Here is an 11,249-nt window from a genome sequence, read left to right as displayed (position 1 = left end):
TGTAGTGATCCGAAGGGGGAGACACTGGCGCCTCAGAACCAGAAAGCTCTGGGAGGGGGAATCTCATCAGCTGTGGCAGGCAGCGCAATTCATCTAGGAGATTGAAAACAGAAATCCAGTCAGATGCTGCTCGATCGGCCTTAGATGGGCATGCATCTGCAGGTCACTCGGAGGAAGACATGAATGCCACAACCAGATTCATAACATCCACTGACCTAAGAGTTTAATGCAGTCATCATATACTTAGAAGCCGACAACCAGTTGTGTCTTTGATACCAGGTCCAAGTGGCTTTAATTCCAATTTTCTCAAAGTACATGTAATCTTCAATAATCACAATTTATTGGTCTTCGCAGGAAGGGGAGAAAGCCCTGATATTCACCAGGCAAATAAAAAGATTGACACTAATATCTATTTGACAACTTTAATCAAAGCAACCGAGCATAAATTACATGTATTATTTTGTGAAAACATAAATTACTGGTAAACATGTCAAAATATCTACAAAATTTGCCCATAGCTGTTCAGCCCTCTAGGCCTCATACTTCTGTTGCCTGTTTTAAATTTTAAAATACTTGTATTTTCTGTATTTCAAATCATACCTGTCCCTGCAGTTATCTTATTTCATATTGTTTTGAAGTAAACCGAGGAACTGTCAAATTTTAAACTGCTATTGACAGCGTTCAAATCTTCGAAGTCAGGACTATACTGAGGCAGGCTGCCCGCAATAACTAATTTTTTAATGCTGAACACTTTATTCTTGTCATAAGTCTAGGGGGCTGAACAATCCAGTGACTGGAGGCAAAAACGACCACAATTTGTGCATGTAATCACAAGTAGACAAGAAATACATTTCAAAAAGTAACAATATTTATAACACTTAACAATAACTTTTTTGGACGGAAGCAAGATGGTTCCTGACGGCCACCATGCTTGCAAGGTGACATAAGTACAGACCGCCATGTTAACCATGGTAATGATATTTACATATAATGACCATGGCAATAGTATTTACATATAATGATGTCATTTGACCAGCTGAGAGATTCCCATATTATAGATGTCAGAAGATGGTTGAGGGTTTCCCTTTCTCATCATATCTCTTTACAGCGGGTTTTCCATCTGAAAATAGCATGGTGCAGGAGGGGGCACCTAGAAAAGTCGGTGAATGACATAATGGGTTGTTAAAACATGGTTGTCTATATTGACATCACCTTGCCCAGTAGCCATCAGGAACCAACTATGGACGGAAGGTTTAACAATGGCTACATTAATAAGTACTGTTAAAAATTGAAAACTGGCCTTTTCAGTAGAAAATGGACTTATAATCGCCCACAAAATAATATTCTAGAAGAGGAAACTCACTTTTGATTTAAGTTTGCATGAACATTTACTGTTATAATAAACTATCTTATTCTTTATAGAATTATGGCCTTGATAAATTACTATAAAATGTACAAGACTATAAAATGAATACCTGAAAACTTTACTACAATACAGCACAAGTGAGCAATGAAAAAAGTTGAAACTATGAAACTTTGTTCAGACGAAAAAATTAAATATCAATCAACAATATTGTATCAATTTACATATAAAAACGGTGAAACCTGGAATAACTTGTGGCTTTTTTTACATTTCTGTGAAGTACAAGAACACAAGAACTTACCCTGTTCACCATTGCAATGTACAGAGGAACCTCCCTTAGCGGACACCTCTCTATTAAGGACACTAGTTCTGATCCCAAATTGGTTATTTACATTCAATTTGACCTCTCTTATCAGGATACTTCCTATTTAGGACAGCACTTGTCAGTCCTGAGGGTGTCCTTAAAAGAGCTCATCTCCTTAGTAGCAAAGTTCTACTGTCTAAATATTCTCCCTTTTCCTCATTTTTACCCTTTATCTTCCTCTTCTCCCTTGTGTTTGGTATAAGTACAATAATTAAATAAATATTTTTTATTGAGTAGCAAACTCTCAAAGTTTATCCAGCAAACCTAAAGCTTGCATGGTTTTCAGACTGTCAGGTCTACTCTTTCTGGCCACGAATCTCTCGGAATCAATCCATCAATATTGAAAATGAACTTAATATCACATAAACATGAATCCTACCAAGTTGTAACAAGCACCACTATTGGTCAGAACATATTTCTTCCACCAATCAGAAACTGCGTAACAATTTAGAAATCATTAACAAATCATGTCTCTGCCAGTGATTATGCATAAAAACTGAAATTTTGTTCAACAAATGGTGCATGACCTTTGCACCCAGTTCTAAAGGGGAACTGACAACTTTAACAGTTTTCCTCAAGTTGATATGATAAGAAACATAACAGTCAAATATGTCACTGCGGAAAGCGCAATTAAAAGCTGCCCAACATGACGTCGTCACCATGAAATGATGTCATCATTTCTGGTTAACGACGTCAAGCAAGTTAGCCTGTATTAGTTACAATTTCTGTATTTTCCGCAGAGGCAGGTTTGATTGTGAAGTTTATCATTACAGTAGAACTGCTCTATTAAGGACACCTTTGGGAGTGTCAAGAGCTGTCCTTAATGCAGAGGTGTCCTGATAAGAGATGTCAAATTGAATAGAAACAACTCCTTTGGGTCCACAACTAGTGACCTCAATAGAGAGGGTGTCCTTACTAGAGAGGTGTCCGCTAAGGGAGGTTCCAATGTATTATTATATCAACTTAAAATCTGTCAAAATTGTTAGGTCCCCTTTAAAAAACCTTTTTGAATTGTCTATCTTACAAACGTCCAGCATTTGTACTGCTCACAGCGCCTTCTTTGTACCACAGCTACAAATAAACTTGGCCTTATTTTTCCCATATTTCCTCTGACATTCATTGCAGCCGGCATTTCCTGGGATTCCAGTATTCATTTTGTTGGGATCCATATTCACGCTAAAAATAGAGAGTCAAATAAATTGTAACATACATTTGTAAATCTGTACTAGTCTTTCTTTAATCTTGATGTAACATAATCAATTTTAACAATTCGTTCATGTCATGGTGAAGTTTTGAGTGGATTAAATGGCGGGGCATGACATAAAGATCAATATATTATAAGGTACATGAAGGTTCAATGAAAGTCCAGCAAAATTATGAAATCAAGAGTAATATGCAACAGTTCTCAAAATCATGGAGCTGACTACATGTATAAGCATTTTTCAATAAAAAAAAATCACAGTTTTTCTGATCAAAACCACATTGGATCTACGTACACTGTCTTATGGAACCTAAAGCCCTCCTGTTGGAGTGTTCTAATGCTATCTGCTATCGTTTGTATCCCTCACAAACTTATTCAAGTGCCTGGGCAAATACTTCGGCGAGTCAACATCAAATATCTAATAGGCCACTATGCCGACGTAGGACCAGCGTGAAGAGAGTACTTACTCAATCTTGGGACTCTTCTTCCTTGCAGTCTTCTTCGTGGTGGACGAGGTCGAGTTCGGCCTCTTCGTGTTAGAATTCCGGCGGGCCCTTCCCGAATCTATTTTCGTCACAGTGGGATGGAGACCAGTCCGTGTCTTCGGGTACGGAGATTCTGAGCAGAAAAAAAGTTCATGGTCAATGATTACGATTCAGGCCATTGGTGATTGATTAAGGGTGGGGACAGGACGTAGTCCATGGGTGATGTGACGTCATGTCTTGGACAGACGACGTTGCTCGAGGAGTTTATTGTTTGGTTAAAAAGGCACGTGAAGGAAGTCATAACCTCAGTACTCACCCTCTTTACTTTGAGCAATTTCCTTTTTAATGACAATTTCCTAGGCTACGACTGATTACTTTAGCAATAGACTTGAGGCAACGCATGCATGGACGCACACTAGTGCACCGCATAATGTCAGCGTGTTCTCAGATGACAAACTCGACTGCAAAACTTGGCCGCCATAGCAAAGTGCGTTACCGAACCAAAATGGCGGAAGACTGAAGCATGGTCGCGAGATGCTGTGCTAGTTCATAATAATGATTGAGAAAAAATATTTTCTCCACTTACCCATAAACGGCTTGCCATTGCCCAGGAGGTTGATATCGGGGAAAGACGACTCCCTCTGAAAGTTGATATTGTCTGCTTCGTTGTCTGAGCCAAGGTCCTCCATCTCAAACTCCGATTCTACTCGCGAGCCACGCCGGCTGTTGGGCTTGGGGATTGTCTTCGCATACTGAAATGAACAAGGTTTCTGTACAGTAAAACCTGCCTATAACAAATTGACAAGTTGGAAGCAGAATTTTGTCAGGATCTAAGCAAAGCATAATATTGTAGAATGTAGAAGACCTTTTTAAGCAGAAAACACGTTCAGTATTCAAAGGAACACCCACCTCCCTTGCTGTGTAGTTCTTGCTCATGTAGTCCCTGGCTTCGGCCCCTTTCCCCAGGGGATTATCCGGACGGCCCGTCTGCTTGGTCTTCTTCTCACAGAACTGAATGTGTTTGCTGGCAGCCTTGTAGTTGAATGAACGGAAACAGTAATTGCATGTAATCAAATCTGGAAAAAATATACAAATGATCATAAAATGTTATTATACTGCAGTGAGTAACCTTACTATAGGGTGGTGTGGTTTTGTGTTTTGGAATCAGAATTTGTAAGTGGGTTAAATACTGGACGTGGACACATTGTTGCTTCTTAACCTTAGGTAAGTCTCTTTGGTAGAGGGTAAAAAAAACCCCAAAAATTGTTACCCTACCCTCCTTCGGGCACACACACAATTAAACAGTGTGTAATTGGTAATGGTAGTCCTGTCTCTGCTACGCCTATTGAATTAGAAGTCTTGTGATCTAGTGCTTGGGGTTAGGTGACAAGATCCTTGCCAAAGGACACAATCTGTCTCTTACCATTCTTATTAGGTGGCGGTGGCGTCGGTGGTTTCTTGTCCGACATCGATGCTCGCCGAGATTGTCGTAACGCGTTGATCAACTCCTCGTGCCTCAGCCGCCAGTTGGCCTGGTTGCTGCTGTGATATTCTCCTCCCATTAACACGCGGCACTTAGACTCATGACGCAGCTGGAGTGGAAGATGTCAAATAGAATTCAATCTAAAAACATTAGGAAAACACATGCCTTTTCCTTGTGGGCTATTTCACCCTGGAAAATCAAAATCCTGAACTCCGGCCATTTCTCGCCAAGTCCAGGTTCCGAGTCATTTCGTATTCTTGAATTCCGAGTCCCCAAAACGTTTCCTCGCAAAAGTGGCTCTCCCATGGCATGTCAGTATCTAACTGATGCACACATCTGGATACAGGGCCAGCTATGGATTGATTTCAAGCACCATCTCTGCAGAGGTGGCGTGACGAAGCGAAAGATCATAAAGCAAGCATGGACAACAAAAGCTTTTCATCTCAGCCTATCGGACGAAACCTTCAATGTGAACCTTGAACTATCATGTTCCCAAAGATCCCCAGATACAAATGCACAAGTTTAATTAGAACTTTATCGCGTCCTCCTTTTCTTAGCCATCTTCTTCAACATGGGACTGATCAAAGCAGACTTTACACAAACAGACGTCGAACAGCAAGAAGTAAATCCACCTACCAGCATTTCCGAATTCATGGTGCGACCGCAGTAGGAACACGATGTCTTCAAGTCCTCATCTTCATCTGGAATAGAAAGTACACTGGTCGTCAAAAACAAATGAAGGACAAATCCGATAGGTAAACCCCAGCAAAAGTGTTGATTTTTTTTGGTATGCAGGTGGTCAAACTTCTTCCACTGTCTTAATCATCAATAATCGCCAACAAATTGAAGTTTGCCGCCGAGTGAGGAGTTTGAAAGTGGCTGTTTCATGTCCGAATGCCAAGTTTTTGTTAGAGTGATGAAATGATTGAAGACCTTCACATGACATGGTGAGCGATGTCAATAATTTTCACCGAGTGTCTGTGATATTGTCAGCAGTTAGGTGGGACAAGTCAACAGATGTCTATCATGTTTCGAGTGCTGTTTGATGGGCAGGCTTTTGTGTTTCTGTGACTTGGCCACTGGGGGTTTTGGCAGGAATGTCGGCTTTGAATGTGTGAAAAGTTGCCTACCAACATACAGGGCTAAAGAATTTGATCACCGTCTCCTCATATTGATAAGAACTACTTACCATACGAATCACCGTCCTCACCCCCACGGCTCCAGTCATACCAATCAGGATCTCCCTCCTTCCCGGCAAACTTCTGCGAATTTTCCCGCCATTGTTTGATCCGTTCTTGACGCGCCGACTCCAAATCCTCTTCATCGTCACTAAATGCAAAAGATGGCGCCTCGTCAAAATTTGAATCATAGGGCGTCTTAAAGAATGCTTTGAAGCCCATTTCGCCATCGTTGAACACATTAAACACACCAAAATTGAACGAGAATCGTCGCTGATTGTTATAGTTCTTTCTCGCTTCCTCGGTGCCATTCCAATCTTTATCCCACTTTGGTTTCTCCGGTTTCGCACCTTTCCCGCCTGGGCCGGAAAAACTGAAGCTACGATTATTCCGTGGCGTCTTGCCGCCTTTCGACTTTGTTTTTTCCCGCCGTGGCGTGTTTTCAGTATCGCTATCCGCATCGTCACTATCCGTGAAAAAAAACGAAAACTTCGTCCGCCCTGGTCCTTGCTCGTAACTATACGAAAACCTTCTCCCAGACGATCCTTTCGTTTTGGGTCCAGAGTCCTCATTAGCATAAGTTTTGAAATTTGACTGATAATAGTTATTCTTTTTGCCACCAGGGGCTTTTGGGTTTGATTTTGGTGTTTCCTTCGATTGTTTTGAATAATCGTACTCCCGCTCCCAGATTTCCCGCCTGTCGCGACTTTTCAATATTTCGTACGCAGCGCCAATTTCTTTGAACCTTTCCTCGGCCCCGGCATCATGATTTTTGTCCGGATGCCACTGTTTCGCGAGTGTCCGATAAGCCTTCTTGATCTCATCCTCTGAGGCCCCCTTTCTGAGGCCAAGAGTACTATAGTGGTCCTCTGTCATCCTGCAGCGGGTTAGAGAGTATAGCTTTTCCTAAGAATCATTCTGAAAAGAGAAAAAAATCAGACTTTAAGCAAAGGATCATGGACGGAACCATAAAGAAAATTGGCGCTTAATACATTTGAGCCGAACGAAAAATAAAGTTGTCGCAAAACATTAAACGGGAACTAGAGTAGCAAAGGAATGATTTCAGTGAAAAAATAAAGTCTACATATGACAAAATTATCACACAATGTAAGTAGAATGAACGATACACAAATTTAAATCACAACACAAGTCGAAACCACAATGGAAGTTGAGGGTAACCGGAAAAAAGCCGACCGACCGACCGACCGACTGACCTGCCAACCTACTCATAAGTCAATGTGATATATCCAATACACGATAGCAGGTCATATGAAATGAAATTGTAAACAAGCGCACGTAAGCTGGTCAAATGACAACAAATGCATGTTGCGCGTTGCAGTTCATGCATTGCATCGGTCGAGACACTCGAGTAGAAAAACTACAGTGCATATACTAGGCCCCAATCATGTTTTTATATCCACCGACCATGTAGACAAAGCATATCTTTAGAGTATCTTTATCAGTTCCTTACCGCGTGGGCTCGTTTTCCCGGTATAATTGACTGGAGATGCTGCTGTCAGACACGTCGGACTCCATCACGTCCATTGCGCTGGGCACTACACAGATACATGTGCTATAGAGAAGCGAAAGGGATACTGCATATGACGGTAGGTTGGCAGGTCAGTGGGTCAGTCGGTCGGTCGGTCGGTCGGCGTTTTTCCGGTTACCGAAGTTGAGCTCACAACAGAGGTAAAAGGATGTCCTGTTCTGAATGTCATGGTGGGCATTACCTCAGCTCTGAGAGGAAGTCCAAAGACATGTGCCGGAAATCAAAGACAATCGTCAATACAAAGGGAGAAACACCACAAACGATATTCAGGCAAACTGGAACGAATTGGTGACTAGGTCACAAATCGACAATACCTCAATACCTCAATCACACATCCTCAGTTCAGGTGGCTACGCAGGGTGGGAAAGAAATCTCATCTTAGTCCAACCTCACCGCTAAGCATAATCCGTCCATAGAATTCATTGCATAGAGTACAAAGAAGCACATAGGACCAGGTTAAGTCGGTAAACAGACAATTAATCACAATGGTAAATATGAATACAATAATCTTGCTTTGAGAGAAAGTGTGAGCAAATGCCTAAAATTAGCATCAAATTTCATGTTCAAGCCGAGTACGTCGACTATTTTACGCTTGATAGGTTTAGGGCTAATAGGTCAATCATCAATTTGACCAAGCCTTAAACTGTCTACGTCATCACGAAGTGAAAATCTCCATTGCACGCTTGAACTTTTATCATTTAAAGAACACTGAATAAAATTGTTAAGATTCTTGTCTCTACACCTTTCCAGAAATGGGGCGCTGAGTGTCCGAAATAGTGATGTCATAAGGGGAACCTAGGCCTTATGGTGAAGGGACAAAGGAGATAGTCATGGTTGACCAACACACTTGAATGCCTTTAATGACGGACAAGGGGGAAAAAGTTAGTTCCAATGCAAGCCACCAATTTCGGGAAGCATGTATATGATGTACCAAGGGTTTACCTTATAGTCATGGCCTATACTCAAGAACCTAAGTATTCTTCATTTTTAGCGTCAGCTCTGCACTTGGAGGGGCATGTCAGGTTTTTTTGCGAATTGAGTCGACGCATGATAGACTGGCGTGGCTTTCAACTCGCAGTCATTCAAATGAGACTTAAAATATCTTGTGTCTATGCCAGGACAGTCAAAAGACCGCACTAAGTGCAGTGAGAAACATCCCCTCCCCCTATCGACCGATAAGAGAACTTCTTTTCGATTTGAGTTCTGCCAGAAAGTGCTCAAGATCAAGATTAAGATTAGAAAGTGATCAAGACTCTGCGACGATCAAGGCTGTTACCACTGATATGATGTCACATAATCATGCCTGATGGATAGCCGTAAAAATAGTCATTTTCATCGAAGAGACACTCATCAGATTTCTTGAAAAAGGAATGCCAGACGTATGACACAGATGTCAAAATATCACTCTCAATATAAGGAAAGACATATAAATGTATTAGGACTACCGTTTTTCATTAAAAGAGAGGCACAATAAAATAGGAAGGAAATTACTTCAATTCTATACAAATCACACCAGAGACCAAATGAAAAGGTGAGCTACGTGGGGGACGAAATCCCATGTCATCTATTGATATCGATGGACGAATGTTCTTTATCATATTGACAAGCAAAGAACAAATCACATATTCAAACAAAAGATGGCGATCCGAATTTGATCGAAAAGAATCTCTGCGGTAGGTGACCCCAAATCAGGGGAGATTTTCTATTATTTCTAAGGACAGGCTGAGGACAAACAAAATGCCCCAAGATCATAGAAAAGAGGCCGAGAACTTCCTTAGGACAGACTGTTATCATAATATGAATAATTCATATACAGTGGAACCTCCCTTAGCAGACACCTCTCTTTTTAGGACTCATCTCTATAAAGGACACTGCTTTTGGTCCCAAATTGGTAATTTCCATTGAATTCGACCCCCGTAATCAGGAAACCTCGTTACCTCTCTATTAAGAACAGCTTTTTTCCCAAAGGGAGACCTTAATAGAGAGGTTAGTTTGACTGTCATGACTCACTGACATTGGTTTTTGAATTCAAAAAGCAGGGGAAAATAACAAAGTCAGACATAATGTGATGTTGACCAGGCCTAGATCTTTGCAAATCAGCTGAAATACCAAGTTCAAACAAGCAGTTTGACTTTTCTTGACTTTGAAATACAACAGACAGACATGACAGGAAGTTTAGATAGGTATTTCACCAAACCTCAGTACAGCAAATCCAAAGTTTCCCTCAAATCATGATCTCGTAATTGTAGTCCATGACCACAGGTCATGTAGAGTAGACCCACTTTCTATAAAAATAACCTTACCTTGGCACTGACAACAAATTTACCAAAAAATTAAAACTGAACAACTAACCACCAACTAATACCACGGCCTCCAATCAAAGACAATATAATTTTGTTTGTAAGCGATTTTGTTCATGCATAACTAATCGTGGTGTTTGCTTTTGCAGAAAAACTTTGTTCAGGCAGGCAGCGGGATAACAGTGTATTAAGTGTATTATGTAATCACCCATCACCCCTTCCATAGACACCCCGCAAAAATAAATTTCGGCCATTTTGGAACGACCCTTTTCACCGCTTTTCACAGGCAACGTTTGTTTACCATGGCATAAAAATAAAAATAAACAAGCTTATTCAAGCAATTTACTTGAAGTTGTCCATGCCTTTCAATGTTCATGATATTTTGAATGCTTTTGGTGATATTTTCATTTAAAACAGGACTTTTATGCCATGGTAAACTTACGCCGCCTGTGAAAAGATGGCCGAAATTTATTTTCGCATTTACGGTCTATTTGCCATATTAACTGCAAATAATGACAACAAAATTTAGTTATGCATGATGAAAATTGTGTATGAATAAAAACAAAAAGATACTTTGATCGGACGCTGTGATTAAAACAAGAATTAGAAAGGAAAAAAAATTTCAAGACAGACCTGAGCCATCTTAGAGTTGTGATGTTCCTCCCGGTCCGAATGAGAAGTCTAACTCAACTGACACATAAATATTTGTCCTCCAACCGAATAGGCCACTATTTTATCAATCAAACACACCCATTAGCTCTTACATCGATTGCACATACCCGATAAATTTGACGGATTTCTGTGTGATTTATCGGAATTAGGACAACATTAATCTCGACCTCAATAGTGATGACGTCCCAGCTCAGAACTATTGAAAATTGAAGAAAGGATGACAATTTGATCAAAACATCAAGCACACAGGTTTTCTTGAAGTGTGATAATACATACCAGTTAAATGTATGCTGATAACATATTGTGGTTTCATAAACTGTCATGTCTTAAATAATTCTGATCAAATTATCTATTTTCAAACTCGCCATGAAAACAAGTGATTTTTATTGCACCGACACTGAATAATTATCACTGTGATCAGCAACAAAAAGATTGCTGTTCTGCGGATTAAACTTGTCATCACCTGGCTACCCCTTTAAATTCCAGGTGAGACTTCCAATGTCACACACTCCTTCGCTATTTAAAATTTATTAGCCTGTTTACTCCTTCACCAGTCTTAAAGTATCCATTAAAACCAGGAATTAATACCTGGATCATAGAATTAAGCACGTCTCTCAAAGCCCGAGATAGGAATATCGACAGGGGGTGGGTCAG

General features: G+C 40.5%; 2 protein-coding genes across 3 annotated transcripts in view; one reads left to right on the top strand and one right to left on the bottom strand.

Moving 5' to 3' along the window:
- Positions 1-408: 408 nt before the first annotated feature.
- Positions 409-11,249, bottom strand: part of LOC135502044 (dnaJ homolog subfamily C member 21-like) — a 13,245-nt gene continuing 2,404 nt past the window's right edge. The window contains exons 1-8 of one of the 2 annotated variants that reach the window (XM_064794524.1): positions 10,557-10,633; positions 6,086-6,992; positions 5,533-5,597; positions 4,837-5,005; positions 4,323-4,489; positions 4,000-4,165; positions 3,396-3,546; positions 409-2,903 (exon numbers count right to left, since the gene is read on the bottom strand). In XM_064794524.1, the coding sequence (XP_064650594.1) occupies positions 2,774-2,903; positions 3,396-3,546; positions 4,000-4,165; positions 4,323-4,489; positions 4,837-5,005; positions 5,533-5,597; positions 6,086-6,950 (1,713 nt within the window). In that variant the 5' untranslated portion in view covers positions 6,951-6,992; positions 10,557-10,633 and the 3' untranslated portion in view covers positions 409-2,773. Of the gene's footprint in view, positions 2,904-3,395; positions 3,547-3,999; positions 4,166-4,322; positions 4,490-4,836; positions 5,006-5,532; positions 5,598-6,085; positions 6,993-10,556; positions 10,634-11,249 lie in introns of those variants that run through there. The other variant, XM_064794525.1, reaches the window with a different exon arrangement.
- Positions 9,195-11,249, top strand: part of LOC135502039 (hypoxia up-regulated protein 1-like) — a 27,187-nt gene continuing 25,132 nt past the window's right edge. Inside the window, exon 1 of the mRNA XM_064794496.1 lies at positions 9,195-9,296. The gene's annotated coding sequence lies outside the window, so the exon portion shown is untranslated. The remainder of the gene's footprint in view (positions 9,297-11,249) is intronic.

This window comes from Lineus longissimus, chromosome 18 (assembly GCF_910592395.1).
Source record: "Lineus longissimus chromosome 18, tnLinLong1.2, whole genome shotgun sequence".
In the NCBI taxonomy this organism is placed as follows: domain Eukaryota; kingdom Metazoa; phylum Nemertea; class Pilidiophora; order Heteronemertea; family Lineidae; genus Lineus; species Lineus longissimus.
The sequence above is the reverse complement of the archived record's forward strand: the minus strand, read 5'-3'. Positions and strand labels throughout refer to the sequence as shown.